Raw genomic sequence first — 17,845 nt, 5'->3', positions numbered from 1 at the left:
TACTAGATAAGGCCTTTTATGAAAGCACATTTAAATCGAGATAAAGACAAGGAGCTTCTAAAGCTCACTCAGTACCTCAAAGAAATCGCAAAATTAGATGACTTTTTGGAGCTGAATCATAAACACTGGGAAAGGTAAGAACGAAGACAAAAATCTTCCTTGTTTCTGCTCATGACCTCACTGCGTTTTGCTTAATGTCATCTGTAGAAAGACCAGAAACAGCTGAGCTGGTGAACTTTGACATGATTTAAAGCTACGAATGTCATTTAGTTTGAGCAGGATTTTAAAAAGGCTGCAGTGCTTAGGCTGCCTCTGTAGGAAGTTAGGGTTTCTGACAGAACAGACCTTCTTTTTCGTATTACTTCAGAGTTCAGGATCATTGAAGCAGTTTTGTTTCTTAAAAGGAAAAAAAAAATTGAAGAAACCTGATGCTTGAAAACTTACTTTTTCTACTCCTACAAAGTTAGGCTGCCAGTTCAGATCGTATGTCCTTTGCTGCAAGTTACTTCTGAAAGCTTGCGTTGTTAGGGTGGCTCTCAGGCACTATCCAGATGTGTGGTACTACAGTATTCACCAGCACTGAAATGTAAGCATTACGAATCCAACTTCTCCAAATGCTTAAATTAAGCACTACTATCCTAATTCTTGCTGTAGAACGACCAGCTGAAGTATGGAGGTAAAATTATGTTTGACTTTATGCATTAGCTTGGATCTTCAAGACATGTAAAAAAGAGGTTGGACGGTATGCTATTGGAAACGCACCCATTCAGTGCTTAAAAGATCAGCCTTGCAAACTTAGTGTTGTTTTAATTTTTGTTTCTGATTAGACCAGAAAGTCAAATGCTAGATTTTAAAAGTCCTGGAACTCACTAGATGTTTCACAGGGTCAGTTAAATTACTCAGATATTTTAGGGTATTTGCTAAGTCTGCAATGCATCATGTAGTTGGATTGTTCCATCTGTGGTGGTAAGCAAGCTATGAGATCAAGCAACAAGCATTTTTAGAGCAACCCAAATTCTTGGAAGGGGCTGGTAGAGAACTGCTCAGCTTTTATTCAGGGTCTTTCAAGTCTTGAATTTATTTGAAGGAGTCCCATATCTAATGCGTACGCCTCAGGGGTTATAATAACTACATTTCAGCTGTTATAATTTTCAGCCTCATAGAATTTAATATATTTTAATTTCCTTCTCCTCTTTTGTTCAAAATCTTATATAGTTTAACTAAAAACGTTGAGTCATTCCAAGGCAATCTGTCATGAAATTGAAAGAACGTGAAGTGAGATTAAGTCATAAGTAGCACTGATTGCAGTCTAATTTCTGGTTATTAATAATTAGATTTTTAGTGAAAAAAATCATAGTTTGTGCATATAAAAGATGGATATATTTGTGTCTGCTTATTTTGTGTGAAACTATTTTTGCTTCTTTCAGGTATCTTTCAAAGAAACAAGGACAATAACAGTAACAAAATTGTTTAGCACTGAATCAAAGGGAACTTAACTCAGATCATTGGACTTTTCCTTGCTTATACGCTAGAGTATAATAGTGCTGGACACTGGATACAATGCCAGAACGACTGCTATACTTGGTCTTCCAGTTGGGTGGTTGTGGGTTATTTTTAGTTGTTGTTTTGTTTCATGGTGGGGTTTTTTGCTTGTTTTCTCCTAAAGATCACAGCAATAAGCTCAAAGTGGGAGAAACAAGTCAGTTACTTTTCCTAACATTCGGTTCTATGTATTAACTGAACTACAAATATTTTTCTCTCCTTTTCTGCTGAATTACAACCATAACTGTTAAAGACCAAAACCATTCTGAAACTAGAAAAAAAAAATTAGACCAAAAAAGTTGGGTAAGGAGCCAGTTTTGGCAGTGTATGAATTGTATAAGCCCTTTATTCCCTCCATCTTTAGAAACAGTCTCCCTCACCCAGTCCAGTATTTAAATCTATAAATTACAAGTTGTCTAAGTTTGGTATGTATTAGTATGTCAGTGTTTCTCTGTGCAAGACAGTAAGATGGGAAGGTACCACCTCTGTGGCCAGTTTCTCCCAGTATGTGAACTTGTACTATAAAGCAGTGTTTACTGGAAAACAGAAGACTGAAAACTGAGGGAGATAATCCCACTCCTATCTGGTAACTGAAAAGCAGTCTGCCTGAAAAATTCTCATACATCAGACAAAGGGTTTAGACCTCAGATGGGAAAGTCACATCCCTAATAAAGCATGAACAAAACCCTTGTTCTCTTCTAGCTCAATCTTGTCAAAGTGCAAACACTGTGTTTAAATACAATATCCAGCCATACTGTTCTTAAGATATCATTTCCTTGCGCTGCTTATGCCTGCACTATAGAAGTGTGATGTGACTGCTGTTTGGCATTACCAACACTTGTGCATTATGCAGTTCATGTATTTGAAAGAAGTCTGACCCTTTCAAATAAAAATGGTATATATTGTTCTTAAGGAACTATAGCAGTTGTGTAAATAATAAATACCTTTTTCATAATTTTGTGTCCTGTGCTGTCTTATGCATTCGTTCCGCATAACAGAGAATCCATTGATAATCTTCATTTTGAGGTGTTTTTTCAGAATCCAGAGACACAGATTTCTTATCAGTTGGTAAATGAGAGACCAGTCCGTGCCGCTGCAGATTAGAGCGCTGGTATTGAACGGTGAAGTGCTTAGCTGCATGGGAAAGGAACCTTGACAGCAAATGTCAGAACGTCAGGACAGCAGTCACAAATGAGCTGTTAAGATGAGCACGTTAGGCTCCGGCTCAATGACCTGTCAGAAAATATACAGTTTCTTATCTGCTGCTCTTTGTGGTTTAGTGCCAACTCAAGCTGTGTTTTAAACTAGTAAACCTGGAACCTGATGCATAAAAATCTTCTTTGGCAAGCATGGAAGGTGAATTTCTGAAGTTTTGTCTCCTGGAGCTGATTTTTGAGCTGGATGGCTGACTCACTTGTGTACATAGGTCGCTCCAAAAGTAATGCTTCCTATTTCCTATAGAAACTACAACAGATAAAAAGAGCACAATAACACTGTTTGATGGAGCAAATTCTCACCTACAGAACCACTAGCTATGCATTTTCACCAGCAGTGAACCAGAGCCTGCAAACCACACTCATTAAAACCTGCCCAGCAGAGGTGACCCACTGTTTCACAGCTGCCACGACAACGTTGTTGCTAGGAAAACGTTGTCCATGTAGTCCATCTTTCATCATCCCAAACAGATGAAAGTCAGAAGGTGTCTGTATGGCAGATGTGGTAGGACAGTCCAGCCAATGTGCTCCATAGTCTTCAGACTAGTATGGGGCCTGGTGTTACCATGCTACAAGAGAAAAGTCACCGTCTTCTCTGGTCTGACTCCCGAAGTCGAAGCCTTCAGCTTAGTCAGCATCATGCTTTAGCAGTCAAGAGTTGATGGTTTGTCTGTGTTCCAGGAAATCTAGAAAGATCTCTCCTTTCCTATCCCAAAATACAGCGCAGGTCACTTTACCCACTAAAGGCTGCATCTTGAACTTCTTAATCAGTGGAAAATTCACACGTCACCAGTCCATGGGTTGTGCTACATCCAATGTTTGGTCTCCATAAACGTTCAGCAAGCATCAGTTAATGTCAGTGGGTGCCATTTTTTTGCTCATGGAAGAATTCAGCAACACATCTTTGCTTATACAGATGCCACTGTACCAGTCTGCCACTCTGCTGCATTCTGTCACACAGCAACAAAACGTAACAGAATAATGGTGGGAAGGTTCAGCCTTGACAGCCACACCACCAACATCCACCTCGCACCTTGTGGGCCGACATAGTAAAAATAGGAGGCATTACTTTCGGAGCAGCCATTGGACTTTGAGCATAGATAACTCTGAGGTTTGAACTGTGAACGTCTACAGGATTGAAGTGCAAGGTACTGCAGTAGGACTTGCTGAGCCAGACAGCTGGAGAAGACAGAACCAAGGGAACGTGTTCAAACGTGCCCTCATATCTTCTTGCCCAAAGATGGTGCACACACAGAAGTCGTGCAGTGAAGAAGTGGGCCTCCTTTCTTTTGCTCTGTACATGGAACTTGAAAAAAAGATCTCAGTTTTTTTGAATAACACCAGGATTGCATCCCAGAATTCCGAAGTGCTTAATAATCTGAGACAGACGTGCATTCCTCTTCCACGTATCTTATAAGCTGATCTGGAATACATGAGAGCAGCCTGCATAAAATGGTAACTCATAACTGTTACTGACAAGTCATTATGGTTTTTATAACTGGTATCGTTTCCCCTATCATTCTGTATTTGAAGATTGGTCTCACAGTTTGAATGGTTTTGAATACAGAAACCTGCATACTTCACTGGCTCTCAAAAATGCTGCAGTTTTCCTCAGCTGAGAGATTGAGATATACGAAATTATAAAGCTGTGCATAAGTCAGGTGCTAAACTGATGTTCACCAAATCCCACAGCACCAGAGCGAGGGCTCACTCATGTGAATTGAAGCAGCTTAAAGCCATTATAAGAATGGCAGGTAGTGAAACCCTGCAATTTGTTGCCAACGGTTGTAATTGAGGCAGGTGCTATCAGCAAGTTCAGAAAGGAATTCAGCTCTCACATTTCTATGGTGGGACATTTCCAAGCCTCGCTTACGTTATAGGACATCACCTGATTTTGTGCCAAACCACCGATATTTACAATAAGGAAAATGAATACTACTCTAATTAGCCCTCAAATAAGGTTGTCATTGCTCGTGGGCTCGGAAGAAAACAGCCATGCTGACATTGCTTCTCTGTTGTGAGAGAGAAGGCACTTTGACCTACTTGTGTTTCCAAAGCATGGATGGGCACTGGGAATAGCTGTCAATGCTCTGCACCCCCTTAATGTTCAGTTCCCATTTTTTATTATATTGGGGTCTCTGAGAAGTATTTGATCAACTGTTTTCACAATCTGTTAAACAAAATAGGATTAAAATAATCAAAGGAAGAATACAGCTTAATGATAGAGTTCTGTTGACTGTTCTGTGGCACTCTGGAGGAGCAATAAATAGACCAGTCAGAATATTCCAAATATTTTCATGTGTCAGACTGTACCGGACTCCCAGTACATGTCAAGTGTTTTGTATGGTGTTCTATCTGATTATTCATACCAAAAGAGACAGTCCATTTGGAAATGAAGTTATTTCTGTAAGCTCTGGATATCTGACAACTCTAATACCTCGCGGTGGCATGAATGCTCATCACCAGAGGTACACAGTGACAGCTGAAGCCAAGAACTGAACTGCAAATTCAGCTCCACAAATCCTGCTGCACGACTGTGAAATTTACAGCCAGTTGCCAATTTTTTATTCCTGACTTGATACGTGACTGACAGCAAATGGATGCCAAAAGGTTTAAAGCTATTTTCCACTCTGTCTACTCAGGATGTATTTAAGACTGATGCGAGGAGCATCAAATCCTTCCTTCCTTCCAATAAGATGAAGCCCATGCAAAAATGGTTTCAGAGGGCAATGGGAAGCACTCTTGATTCACTAAGGCTATTAAAAACTAGAAGCTCTGGGTGAAGAAGTGCAAGAGGGCAGAATCCTCCGACATTTCACTACTGACATTGCAGCAGTCATGTTGGGTGCTACCCAGAATGGGTGTGGGTGACCACTGCACCCAGATGAAGTGGCCGATGGATTGCAGGAGAAAGATTTGAGTGGAAAAGGTAACGTTGATGAAGAAAATACAGGACTAGAAGAGAAAAACACTCATCTCTCTTGCAGAAGACATGACACACCTTTCAAACACCGTGAGTTTCTTATGTGGGTCGTGTTTAGCAGCATCCTGTGATGAACACAGGTAGCAGAGCACTGTACTGCTATCCACACTTTAAAAAGGGCTACTAATCAAGACATTAAGTTTTAAATACAAGCTAACCTAAACGCCTTGAGGTCTGGAAGAACTGCCTCATAATTAGAGAGGAGCTATTCCAGTTTGGTTCAGTTTTTGTAGAGAATGGTGAGAAATGGCCTCTGTGGCTTACAGCACTGTTTGATCCCAACTCCAGACCACACTGCCTGCTTCAGACCCTCATTTCCCACAGCCCAGCTGTACTGTCCATCCCAGATCCCCTCCCCTACAATCCCCAGTTGTCTTTAGATCCCTGATACACACAAGAGGCCTCGATCTCACCATCCACACCTCAGTCCCTTCCCAGTGGCATTCTGCAACAGGATTTCAAACTATTTATACACTGGTGAGCTTTCCCATACATCCCTAAACTTCACTACTTAGGCCTATTCATGAAATATGCACATCTCTGCAGATTCTTTGATGCTTTTGATACTGTGAGCACTCAGATGTTCCTTTCGTTCTCAGAGGTGTGTGCAGAGCTCAGCAATTTCCTTGCCTCACAGACACATACAGTGCCACACCACTGATTCCCACAGCTCTCCTGTGGAAGTTTCCCCACCAACCCATTTGCTATTGGGAAATAACAGCCACAAGTCAAAGAGAGCTTGTTCTCAAATTGCATAACACTTTTAGCACTATGGTGGTGGGCACAGCACAGAAAGGTGCATCATCAACACTTGTTTGAAAGTTATTTTTTCCTGTCAACAGTCTGGCTGGAAATCACACACTCACTCCACTCACAGAGCACATTTCCCCCCCAAGGCATTTGTGTATTTAGATTAAAAAAAAAAAAAAAAAAGAGCAGGTCTTCCACTGTCACCATGTCAGGGGTCCCCTCATCTTTTACAGCTGCTTTGCATGGCTGTGTGTTTGTATGCCATTGGCATAGCAGTCTCTGAATGCTCTGCAGGAGGCAGTGTTGTGGTATTGTCAGAGTGCTTTGATTTACACTGTGCATTATTGATGTGTTGCAAGCTAAAAGCTCCCTTAGCAACCATCTAAGTTCTTTCCTCAGGTGTTTTGCTCTTGTATGGGTCATATCATACTGGAAGAGCAAGCAGCAGCACAGGAAGCACATATTTAACAAATGGTAATAGAACTGTAAGATATGATGCTTCCTAGGGGAAACTGAGCTGGCTCTAGTAAGCCTTGCAAAAAGCAACACCAAGTCCTTACCCTGCTCTCTATCTTCAGTCCACATTTCACTACATACCTGGGTGTGCAATGTCTGTGAGCAGTGCACACTGCAAGCACCAACACAATCTCAAGCACGTGCCCCAAGTGTAGCTGATAGCAGTGGGACTGCTGGGTCCCTCTGCTGTCCTAGTGATGGATATTGCTTCAATTGGGACCAAAATGCATACTTTCCAAAAAAAAAAAGTATAATAGATTGGAGATGAAAATGAGACAATGACAGCATTCGTTTTAAATCACAGAATCACAAAACAGCCAGGGTTGGAAGGGACCTCAAGGATCATGAATCTCCAACCCACCTGCCACATGCAGGACCAAATCTGATGCATCCCTTGCAGATGTGTCTAGACAGAACAGCTGTGTAGAAATGCCTTTCTCCATAACAAGCAGTAACATTAAGAACAAGAGAATCTGTATCTAATCCTGAGCTGCAGATGTAAGTGGATTTGTAACTCGATCTGAACGCTACCAGTGAACAATGAATGAACTGGGACAAACGCATTCAGAGCTACTAAATCGCTTCCTTTCAATTGCAGCTGGAAGAAAACAGGCAAATAACTGAAAATCCTGCCTTCCTTAAACAGAATCAAAACACTTCACTTTGTAAGTGTGTTCCTACTTTCAAATAGTCCTAAGTTTTAAGAATCCAAGTAACCTTAAGTGATTTTTCTGCCCTTCATCTGTTATGATTGGTTTTGTTGGTTCACTGAAAAGTACTTAACACTTCCCTGAAGAGACGTTTCATTTTAGACAAGAGGAGAAGTGACCAAGTTTAGGCAGGTTTAGTTCCATCACCAATAAACCACAGTGCATGGGTTTACGGAATGAAATTCACACAGCGTCTGTGCAACACTCACGCAACTGGTTAATTTGAACTCAATTACTAAACTGACAACAGCAATCTGATAACGTGAAGATGACTGTATCTGGTATAAAACTTCCAGGTGCCCTAAGATACCTGCCCAGTTGAACTTACATTGCCATTGCAGAGACACTTGTTGCTCTCAGAGGTGTGGAAAGAAGAGCTGAGTGCCAATGCTGGGGCTCGGTGCTGGTCCTGGAGCATCTGCATGGTGTTAGGATCTGAACTGGGGTCAGAGAAGAGCAGACTCAGGAGAGGTGCCCAGCCTCAGCCAGCAGTTCACCCAGTGCTGTGCTGGTGAAGCTCACAGCAGCCACTGAGATGAGAGCAGCAAAATGATCTTGTGATATAAGATAAAATATAAAATCTCTTAAAGGATAGATAGCCAATATGGATAATTGCAGATCCACAGTGCACAACTCAGCCAAGTACAGGGCATGCTTCCATGAACTATGGAAGGAAAAGTCAGTGGCACCTTAAAAAAAAAAAAAAAAAAACTCAAGACATACCAGACCAGTGCCAAGTTAGACTATTAGGGCAGCAAGCAAGGCAAGCGGAGTGAGGGCTGAGTTCCTAGCAGCAGCTGACCTCTCATAAGGCTCACTTGATCAGTGCTTTAACAAGGCTCAGGCAGAAGCTGTGGGCCAGGCATGGGATGAGCGCTGTAAACAAGTGGCTGAAGCCCTGACAGCTCTGGAGGAGCTGAGCCCTTGGAAGCCAGAATGAGAGCCTGAACATGATCATAGAATAGAACTCACATAAACAATATTTGCGGAATAGAACAAGCTCAGTTGGAAGGGACCCTTCAATGATCAGTGAGTCCATCACCTGTCCCCTCATAGGACCACCCAAAATCCAAACACTCCTTCAGCTCCAGCAGCTCAGGACTGCGCCCACTGCCCTGGGCAGCCATTCCATGCCCACCGCCCTCTGGGGCACAACCTTTCCCCAACCCCAACCTGACCCTCCCGTGGCCCAGCTTCACTTAGTCCTCTGGCAAAGTCTGAGAGCTCCGCACGATGATGTCTATCACTGGACAAGACTTATTTTCTATCAGGTGCTCAGCTCACACACAGGAAAGTCCCGGTCTGCGGCAGCACCCAGCGCCCAGAGCCGGTACTGCACCGGCCGTGCGTCACCACGGGGACGGAAACCGGCACCGATCCAGGCCCTGGGGGGAGTCACCGAACCACGAGCGATGCTCGGGGGTAGCCACCGGCCACAGCAACGACCAAGGAGCTACCAAGCAAAGAGCATCTATCGAAGCAGAGCCGCGGGATGAGCAGCGCTTTGCTGGGGCAGCTCAGCGCCGCGCCGCCCTGCACCGAGCTGCTTAATTCACTGCAAGAACAGCTGGGCTGCCCGCTCCTGAAGGATGTCCCGAAAAGCACCACCGAGGGGCAGCAGCGGCCACGGGGTCTCCTGGCCTCCGCCCGGCGGTCAGCAGGGGGAGCCCCATAGCCGGCAACGAGCGGAGCGCCGCTGACAGCGCCAGCAGGATGCGCCCTGGGCAGCGCAGTCACCGCCGATGTTTTTATCACATATTACCCTGCAGAGAAGGACGCAGAGCTCTTTGGGAAGAAAGCCAGAACTGCTACAGCCAGCCCTTCCCATAACACCAACATCTCTCCTAATTAACAGAGCAGTTTTAGATCAGAAGCACCACATTGTGCAGCACCTACATTTCCCACCTTACCCCACACACCGGGCACAAAAGCCAGCCCTGCTGCAGCCACTAATGCTGCTCCTAAGGGCCAGCACCAGGTTGCTCAGGGCAGCACCCCAGGCCCAACAGATCTCAGCTATGGCCTTTTCTTTCAGACCCGGACTGAGGGTCTATCCCTGCTCCCTCCAGAAACCCCTAGAGCTGACCTTCCTGAAGCTCCAGTCCCCTCATGCCCTATAGGTTCAGAATGTCTCAAAGATATCAGAGCTATAAAGCAAGTACTTCTTTAAGTGTCACCCACTTTTCTTAGGGCATACATCTTATATCTTTCTCCCCTATTCTCCCTTCATGTACTGTGGTAATACACATACATCGTTATAAGCCATTTCTGGAGCAACATTATAGGACACTAACACCAGCCACAATTAGTGCGGCTACTCCAATGAGACGCTCCTACACCACACTACTTATTCTGGGGAGAGGAAAAACGAACCAACTCTTCCACTCCCACTCCAAAACACAACCCCCTTACCTTCTCCTTGCTCTGGAGTCCATAAAAAAAAAAAAACAACCTCAATGTTTCCCCTGGGCCTCTATTTAACTTCACCACCAACAATGGGGTGGAGGGATCTGTTAGCTGATTCACAGCATCTGGGAACCCTCTCATCCCAAAGCTCAGCTGCTCTCTAATCCTTAAAGGATCCAACACACACAGATACCCTTCTACTGTTTCCTGCAAATGTCACTTTTAATATCTTTTCAGTGCCTTGCAATAGAGTTCTCCCATCTGTCTCCTGAGCAATCATTTCTCTTGGCCCCACAGCTCTGCCTTCCCTCCCATATCCAGTGATAGAAACATAATAAAAATGGGAGTTGAGGGCTGGAGCACTTGCTGAGGCAAGTGAGCTGAGTGGTGAGATGGACACTTCAGAAGGATGCTGTGGCTCTTTAAGGGGGGTCCTTACCAGACAGAGCTGGGCTCCCCAGTGGTGCATGGCAGAGAGATGGGGCAATTGAAAGGAAAGAGGTTGCAAATGGAGAGAAGGCAAAAAGTCTTCACCATGGTGACAGTCAAACTCTGGGACTGGCAGCTCAGGGAGACTGCGTGTTCTCTACCCTCGGATGTCTTCAAATCTGGATGGGACAAAGCCCTGAGCAATCTGCCCTGGCTTCTGGAGATACTCTTCCACTAGTCCCAAAGTCCCTTCCAGTCTGTCCCAATCCCCTGGGAACAGGAACAACAGAATGCTGATCTCCCTGCCCAGCTTGGAACACTGCCGCAGGAACCACCACCCTACATCATCCCGCAGTAGCTCAAAAAGCCTTATCAAGAGCTGTGAATGTCAAGGGAAGAAGTAGGACAAAGGATTCCAATGAGTTGTGACAGGGACACAGGGCTATGCTGGGGAGGAGGCATTGGTGCACAGCAGTTAAATGGGCCAGGAGCCAGGGCACACCATGGTGTCAGCCGCATCACCAGCAGAGCAGAGCTTGTGATGGAGATGTGGAGATGCTCCTTCCCCTTCATCAGGGTGCTCAGCTGTGAGCAGTGCTTTTTGTTCAGTGAGAGCAGCCATGCGGAGATGTAATTCTTCCCTTATTTCACTGCAGAGGGGCTGTGTCAGGTGATGGAGCAGCCACCGTGGTGCTGGGACAGTTCTCATCCAGCCTTGGCCCTTGGTCCAAGGAACTCCCTCCCCGGGGAGAGGAAGAGCTGCAGAGTTGCTCTGTTATCTAATAGAGGAGAGATCTCAAGTGTTTCGTGACTCACTCATCTTTCAAAGCTGTAACAAAAAAAAAAAAAAAATTAAAAAAAATCCCACAACTTAAAATGTGGAGGAAGGAAATTAAAGGAAAAATACCAGCTGAATGCTTGGTTTCTGGTTCAGTATGTGCCCAGGACTGCAGCTGGACATAGCCGAGAGCTCAGCCCAGATAGTTCCATGCACATCCCAAAGAACCTCCCCCCTCCAGGCCAGAGGGCTCACTGTCCTTGTGTTCAAAGGTTACAGCTAAGTAACCCCAATCTCCCCGGGTTGGGGGCTGGGAGCAGCCATGGGGGCACTCACAACACTCCCTGTGACCGAAGGCGCTGCGAGGGCTCTCCCCACCTGGGCAAATTGCTCCAAAATGGCTGTGCCATTAACAAGAGCTTCCTGGTATCATTGTGTTTTTATACTTCCAGATGCAATTGCGTTCCATGATTGCAGTTATGAGTCGTTGGGCGATTGCTGAGGTCTGCTTTGCATGTATGTAACATCAGCTGCATTGCACAACACCATGGATCCCCACATGCTATGTCCTTGCCTGAGCTCATCTTCTGCACTGCCTGCTCCTGCTTCAGGCACTTGTATGCTTGTTAAGGGGAACAGCTGCTGGAGGAAAGCGAAATGGACAAGACCACCCGCCAGCTCCTGGGAAGTTTACGTGGCTAAGCCCAGCTGGGGCCAAGGAGAGCTCTGGTTACAGTCAGTGCTGACACCACCAACTGAGGCAAGGAGGAGCAGAGCCACCCTTCTCCAGTCTGCCACAGTGTTGCCGGGGGTGGTGGTTGGGTCTGGAGGGGTACAGAGGTGGTTCTATTTGCTGCTTGCGCTGAAAGAGCAGAATGCCGGCTGATTATAAAACAGAGAAGTCTCGCTGCTTCTGTTCTCTTGTGATCTGTCCTTGTTATTTCAGCCTCCAGATTAAAAAGGATTAGGCATGGGGATATACCATGAGGCTTTTGGAGTCGCCAAGAGCCATCTGAGGCATAGAAATGTCCCATATCTCCCCTCTCATTAAAATGTCTCTTTCCATCTGAAAAACTGTATTGAGATACAGCACTATTCCAGAGCCACAAATTGGCTCACAGGGTAACTCCAATTGGAAAGGGTATGCAGGGCTCATCCTAATTCAGACAATAGAGAGGATGATAAAGGTCCTCCCGCAACTCACTGGGGTCCTTTGTGATCAGTTGTCCTCAGGCAGGAGGTGCTTTTTCCTCCCCTCAATCTTTTCATGTTCTGGATGCCTAGCTGTTATGTTTACTAAAGAAACATTTGAATTTGGAACAAAGCAAATTACAACTCTCCTTGGCTACAAAATATAATGTCCCAATTCACTTCAAAGCCTGCAGTGTGGCACCACAGGCAAACACTCAGCTCTGCCCAAACACCGTCCAGGAGCTGAGATGTTCAGCGTAAAGGTGTTTGCAAAATGAGTTGGCTGACCTCATGATAAAATCTGAAGCTCCCTTTGAAACTTAAGTGTTTAACATTAAGTGAGTAGAGTCCCATTGATGTGCTGCCAACGTTTTAACAAGGGGATGCCACAAGCATTTCCCTGTGTATGTTTTGTACAGCGAATGGGGAGAGACTGTAGGCTTAATTTTCTCTGGTTGGCACAAAGAAGGATTTTCCAGCCAGCATCAAGGAGAGAGAGAACAGCAGTGTGAAAACTAAAGAAAGAAATCAAGTTTGTGTGCAACTGCAAACTAATGCTGGTGAGTTTACAGTCTTCGAGGCAAAGCCCTCTTTTAGGACAAACGAGGAAAGTGAAGTCTCTGTGCTTCTGCCTAAAGCCAGCCTCCCCTGCCATCTTCCTGGTGCAGGCTTAAATGCAGCAACGCTCCTTAGCCTCATCCTGTCTGCTTCTGGCTTCCCAAGCAGATGAGGCATCCACAGCCACACCACCCACAGCTCTCTGCCACCTTCATGCTCGCACCTCAGTGAGAGGGACACATCTGGGGAGGCCACTGAGAGGCAAAGTTGCATGCTGTCACCCACCCTGGGACAGTCAAGCAGTGTGGCCATGTGTCCATCTGTCAGTAGGATGGCATGGCATGGCATGGCATGGCATGGAAGAGCTGTGGCAGTGGCAGGGAGGGCAGAGCTGTGGGAATCATTGCTCCTGCTCAGGCAGCATGGTACCTCCCGATAGGAATTCTATGATTCTTTGATTCTAAGATGATGATGTAACAGGACAGTGCAGTAAACATTTCAGTTGCTAGCACAGCTGCATGAAAGGCTTATCCGGGTGTTGTGGAAAAAGGAATCCAGCCAAAGAGGTGTGCTGAGTTTTATTTTATTGAGCAGAATGGCAGAGACAAGGACAGCTGCTGCTGTGCCCAGGCTCCTGTGCCTGTGACCGATGAGGATCAGTGGTTGGTGCTCAGGCTCAGCACTTCCCCATGTGCTTCAATCGTATCTTCCCTCCGCTCCTCCTGTAAAAGGAGCAGTATGGAAACAAAGCAGTGTATAGCATCCAGCACAGACACAGCAGCTGGGACAGGGAGTTTGTCCCTCTGAACAAGATCATTTGCCTGACTCTGGTGCCTCACAGGGAGCATCAAGCCATCTTTCCCTCCTCTCTAATTTCCCTTAGGATAAGGCAGCCTTCAGAGTGCAGGATTGATAAGGATAAATCAATTTTTTGCAGGCCTTCGGTCCAGAGGTGTCGGCTCCTATTACAGCTCCTTTAGAGGACACAGGAGAGGAGAAATTCCAGTCCTTCCTCTGAGATTTTGTGTACTTTTCCACTAAGTCCATTCAGACTTTCATTTCAGCACTTGCCCCGTTCATTGCAGGGGTGTTGGACCAGGTGACCTTTAAAGGTCCTTTTCGACTCAAACAAACCTCTGATTCTATGAGTCTATGACTTTCCTCTAATAATTTGGCATGCATAATCTTACATTCCTCCAGACACTTCAGCATCCAGAGGTGTGGACAGGGAGAGCTTCAGCCTGTGGCATACAGAGGAAAATGAGCATCAATTTAGCCTATGCAGAAGGTCTAGGCAGGTTCAGTGGCCTCCCAGGGCGTGTGCCATCTCTGTATGGCTATGAGCATCACACCAAGCCTAGAAATGAATCAATAATAAGCTGAAATATTCCCAAGCATGCTGGTGAGGAGCTGACATTTGAACTAGACAAACTTAGAGGTCTTTTCCAACCTTAGCCATTCTCTAGGTCTATGATTCTATGGCCAGGGATTGCTCTGTGTGAGGGGAGCAGCAGTGTGGGGCTGGAAGTGGACCATCTCTGTGTGGGTCCATAACCCACCGCCCCCACTTACAGCACAGCCTTGCAGAAGGCACACTTGTTGCCGTACGTCACGCCATCCGTGCCGCAGTGAGGGTTGGACTCCCTTGTGCAGAACACACTCCTGTGTAAGAACTCTTTGCAGATCTGCAAAAGAAATCAAAAATAAACCGTCAGGTTTCGCTTTCCAAGCAGGAAACAAGATCGCTAGTGTGATCTTCTTCCAGCCCAGAGGCCCAAAGCAGCAGTGAGGCATGGCCTGCTTACTGAAAAATGAAGTCCTGTCAGAAAACTGGCCAAAACGGGGGAAATCCTGCCCTGTGGCTGAGGAGGGAAACTGTCACCACCTGGGGGCAGCCCTGGTGTCCCAAGGACATGAGTGGGTTCACCTGGGCACATGGGGAGAGCATCAGCACTGATGCAGCCCCACATGAGCACCTGGCACCACGCGGCTCACAGCACTGCATGGCCTGGGGCTGCCATACACAGCGATCTGGGCATGGGCTGGTTGGACTCGATGACCTTAGTGCTCTTTCCATCCTCAATGGTTCTATGAAGTGAATTGGCATTTGGACAAGCCCCAGTTACAGATTTAGTTTAAAGGAGTCTATCGCTCCTGATTTCACATCCGTTTCATGGAGGAGCAGAGAGACAAAAGCAATACTGCAAGCACAGCCCTGCGCTGGATCAAACCGTGGGGAGCATGTACTAAACCAGCTAATCGTCCCACCGACTCGTTTCTGTTGTGGCCATAGCTGACACCCCTGTGTCAGCTGTGTGCTGTGTGAGCACTCCGAAGCACTGGGGGACCTTGGCAGGACCCACCTGCTCCCAGCAAAACCCAAAGCAGTTCAGCATGCACCAAGATCTGTTAGAAAAGCATTCTTCTAGAGCCAGGAGAAAATGCGGATTCAGAAAGCAGAAAGAGCTGCACTAACCTCTTCAATGTCTTGAGCTGCTACACCTAGAATTGAAACAAACAAACAAACAAAGATTTTATACACATTAGCATTATTTTCTGAGAGAACTGAACCAAAGTCACAAATCCCTTTACAAACTGCAGCACAACACACACCAGGTTTTCCCTCCTCTGCCATTCTGTGTGGTGGAGGAGGGGTAGGAAATACATTATCGGAATTGCTTTTCAGTATTTTGCTATTTGAAAAATGTTACTAAAATACCATGTAATCAGTCATTCAGCTGCTAACTGCACCGCAGACACATAAACCCATCTCCCTGGCAGGCAGCCACCACCAGGGAAGCAGGGAGCTATGTCAGAGCTGAGCCTCTCTCAGCAGAGATTTTAAAGCTTCATTGAGTCTTATGGCTTTTAGACTCTTGCACCTCTGAATTACAAAACTGGCCAGAACGGTGACAAAAGCACACAGGGGAGATGGAGGAGGAGACCCTGCAGCCAGCATCAGAGCCATCTGCAGCACGGCACAGCCCTGAGGTTTCTGGAACAGCCTGATCCGGATGAGATACAGAGGGATAGCCTGGCGTGATCTGGGGCAGAACAGGCAGTGCCAGACAGTGACAGAGCAAAAATACCTGCTGCAGGCACAGGCTCTGGGCTTGGAGACAGTCAGTCCATCCTCTTTGCTATTTCCAGCCTGCAAACTCTGTGTGGGGCCAGTTCACAGCCATGGGATGGATCCTATGGTGTCTGACAGTGAGTGGGCTGCACACAGCTCTGCAGGAGCTGGGGCACATTACAATGGGACACCCCTCTTGGTTAGGGTGCAGGCTGGGAGCATTGCAGCATCACACCCAGCGGGACCAGTATCCATCACCCCACCCAGCTTCTGCCTGCTGTGATGCCTTTCAGGGTTTGATCCTTGCCATTTGTGTATCTGTCACATCCTCAGCTGGGCTGAACGGGGAAGCAGCCATTAGAGCTATCTGCATATTATTTACAAAATAGCTCATTAGATAATTTTTATAAATATTACATGCATCTACACAAGATTTTGTGAGAATGTCTCTTGGCATCTGTTTATTTTATTTGATATCACAGAGTTTGCTGCTATTCTGCCTGGCCTTGGAAAGAAGCTTTAGCACTCTGACGGAACCCAGTCCCAATTAAGACTCAATTAAAGACAGATGAATATTTCATAATTAATGATGTGTACAAAGTAATTCACCTCTTTTCTCCATGCACAGCCTGCAATTTTCTCAAGTGAATTCTTTATTCAAATTATTCACAGAAAAACAAGTATAAATAATTCTTGATCTGCAGTCTTCAATAATGGCCACCACAACGCTTCCACATTCGGTTCAGCTGGACACGAACAACCTATATGCCCTACACATCCCCAAACCATCAGCCAGCCTCCCCAGACCAACACAGGGATGTGTAAACCTCAAGATAAATAAACGCTGGATCCTTTCAATTTGCCCTCTTTGTTCTGGTTCCTTGAGGACATTTGAATTTAATTTTCAAGCTTTCCTCTGCAATGTATTTGGTAGCTGAAACTTTCATCTAATTATGTTGCCGCATCTCTGAGGAAAACACCAACTACCAAATGCTTAGAATCAAAACAGGAGCTGATGACCCTGAGGTATGAGTTTCTTCTCTAACTGGTTCAGCAAAACTCTCCAGCAAACATTTCTACCAAAACTCATGATTACACTCTGCTTTGGTGCATTTGCTGAACGAGCTGCTTACAATTTGCTCATTCTGTCTCCCAGTGACACCTCCACAGTGTTATTCACTGCGGAGGCACACGAGGAATGGAAATATGTGACGCGAGCAAGCAAGTCCCACAGATATTTTCTACTTGCTCAGCTTTCTCTTCAAGCCCGTCATCCAGTGATCAAGGCTCCCCGAAGTTGCTCTTGTCATAAAGTTTTCTTTCTAGGCTACAGAAATATAACTTACCCGAGAAGAACGACAGCAGCAGCAGCAGGCTGAGGAGCACCGAGGTGCCTGTTGCCTTCATGCTGCTCTTTTAGTCCCCAGCAACCGACCAGTTTGGGAGGTGTTGTCTCAGCCACAAACCCACAGCGTGCTCATGGCCCTGCCTCTGTGTATTTATGTACCTATCCGCTGCTGCCCTCATTCCTCACCTTAATTGTGAGAACTTCTTCACTTCGTTTCTAGAGCCATTATTGGTCATGGCCGTGTTTATGGTGCTTTAGGAATGCCGCCCTGTCCACATCAAACTTAGAAAGGGCTAATTACATGAGTGATAAACTTGGACCTGTAATATCTTTGGTTGTTTTTTTTT

At 45.8% G+C, this 17,845-nt stretch overlaps 2 protein-coding genes across 2 annotated transcripts in view; one reads left to right on the top strand and one right to left on the bottom strand.

Annotated features, from left to right (window-relative positions):
* UBLCP1 (ubiquitin like domain containing CTD phosphatase 1) overlaps positions 1–2,497 on the top strand; it is a 10,727-nt gene extending 8,230 nt beyond the window's left edge. The window contains exons 9-10 of the mRNA XM_010719012.3: positions 7–134; positions 1,428–2,497. Of these exons, the coding sequence (XP_010717314.1) occupies positions 7–134; positions 1,428–1,455 (156 nt within the window). The 3' untranslated portion in view covers positions 1,456–2,497. The remainder of the gene's footprint in view (positions 1–6; positions 135–1,427) is intronic.
* An 11,134-nt stretch (positions 2,498–13,631) lies between these two features.
* Positions 13,632–17,688, bottom strand: LOC104913263 (serine protease inhibitor Kazal-type 6-like). The gene is made up of 4 exons (XM_010719011.3): positions 17,497–17,688; positions 15,554–15,579; positions 14,650–14,762; positions 13,632–13,799 (listed from the first exon to the last, which is right to left on the bottom strand). Exons 1-4 carry the CDS (start codon positions 17,555–17,557, stop codon positions 13,754–13,756), a joined length of 246 nt encoding a protein of 81 aa, XP_010717313.1. The 5' UTR covers positions 17,558–17,688; the 3' UTR covers positions 13,632–13,753.
* Positions 17,689–17,845: the final 157 nt, after the last annotated feature.

This window comes from Meleagris gallopavo, chromosome 15 (genome assembly GCF_000146605.3).
Source record: "Meleagris gallopavo isolate NT-WF06-2002-E0010 breed Aviagen turkey brand Nicholas breeding stock chromosome 15, Turkey_5.1, whole genome shotgun sequence".
Classification (NCBI taxonomy): domain Eukaryota; kingdom Metazoa; phylum Chordata; class Aves; order Galliformes; family Phasianidae; genus Meleagris; species Meleagris gallopavo.
Note: the sequence above shows the minus strand (reverse complement) of the source record. Positions and strands in the feature narration are given on the sequence as shown.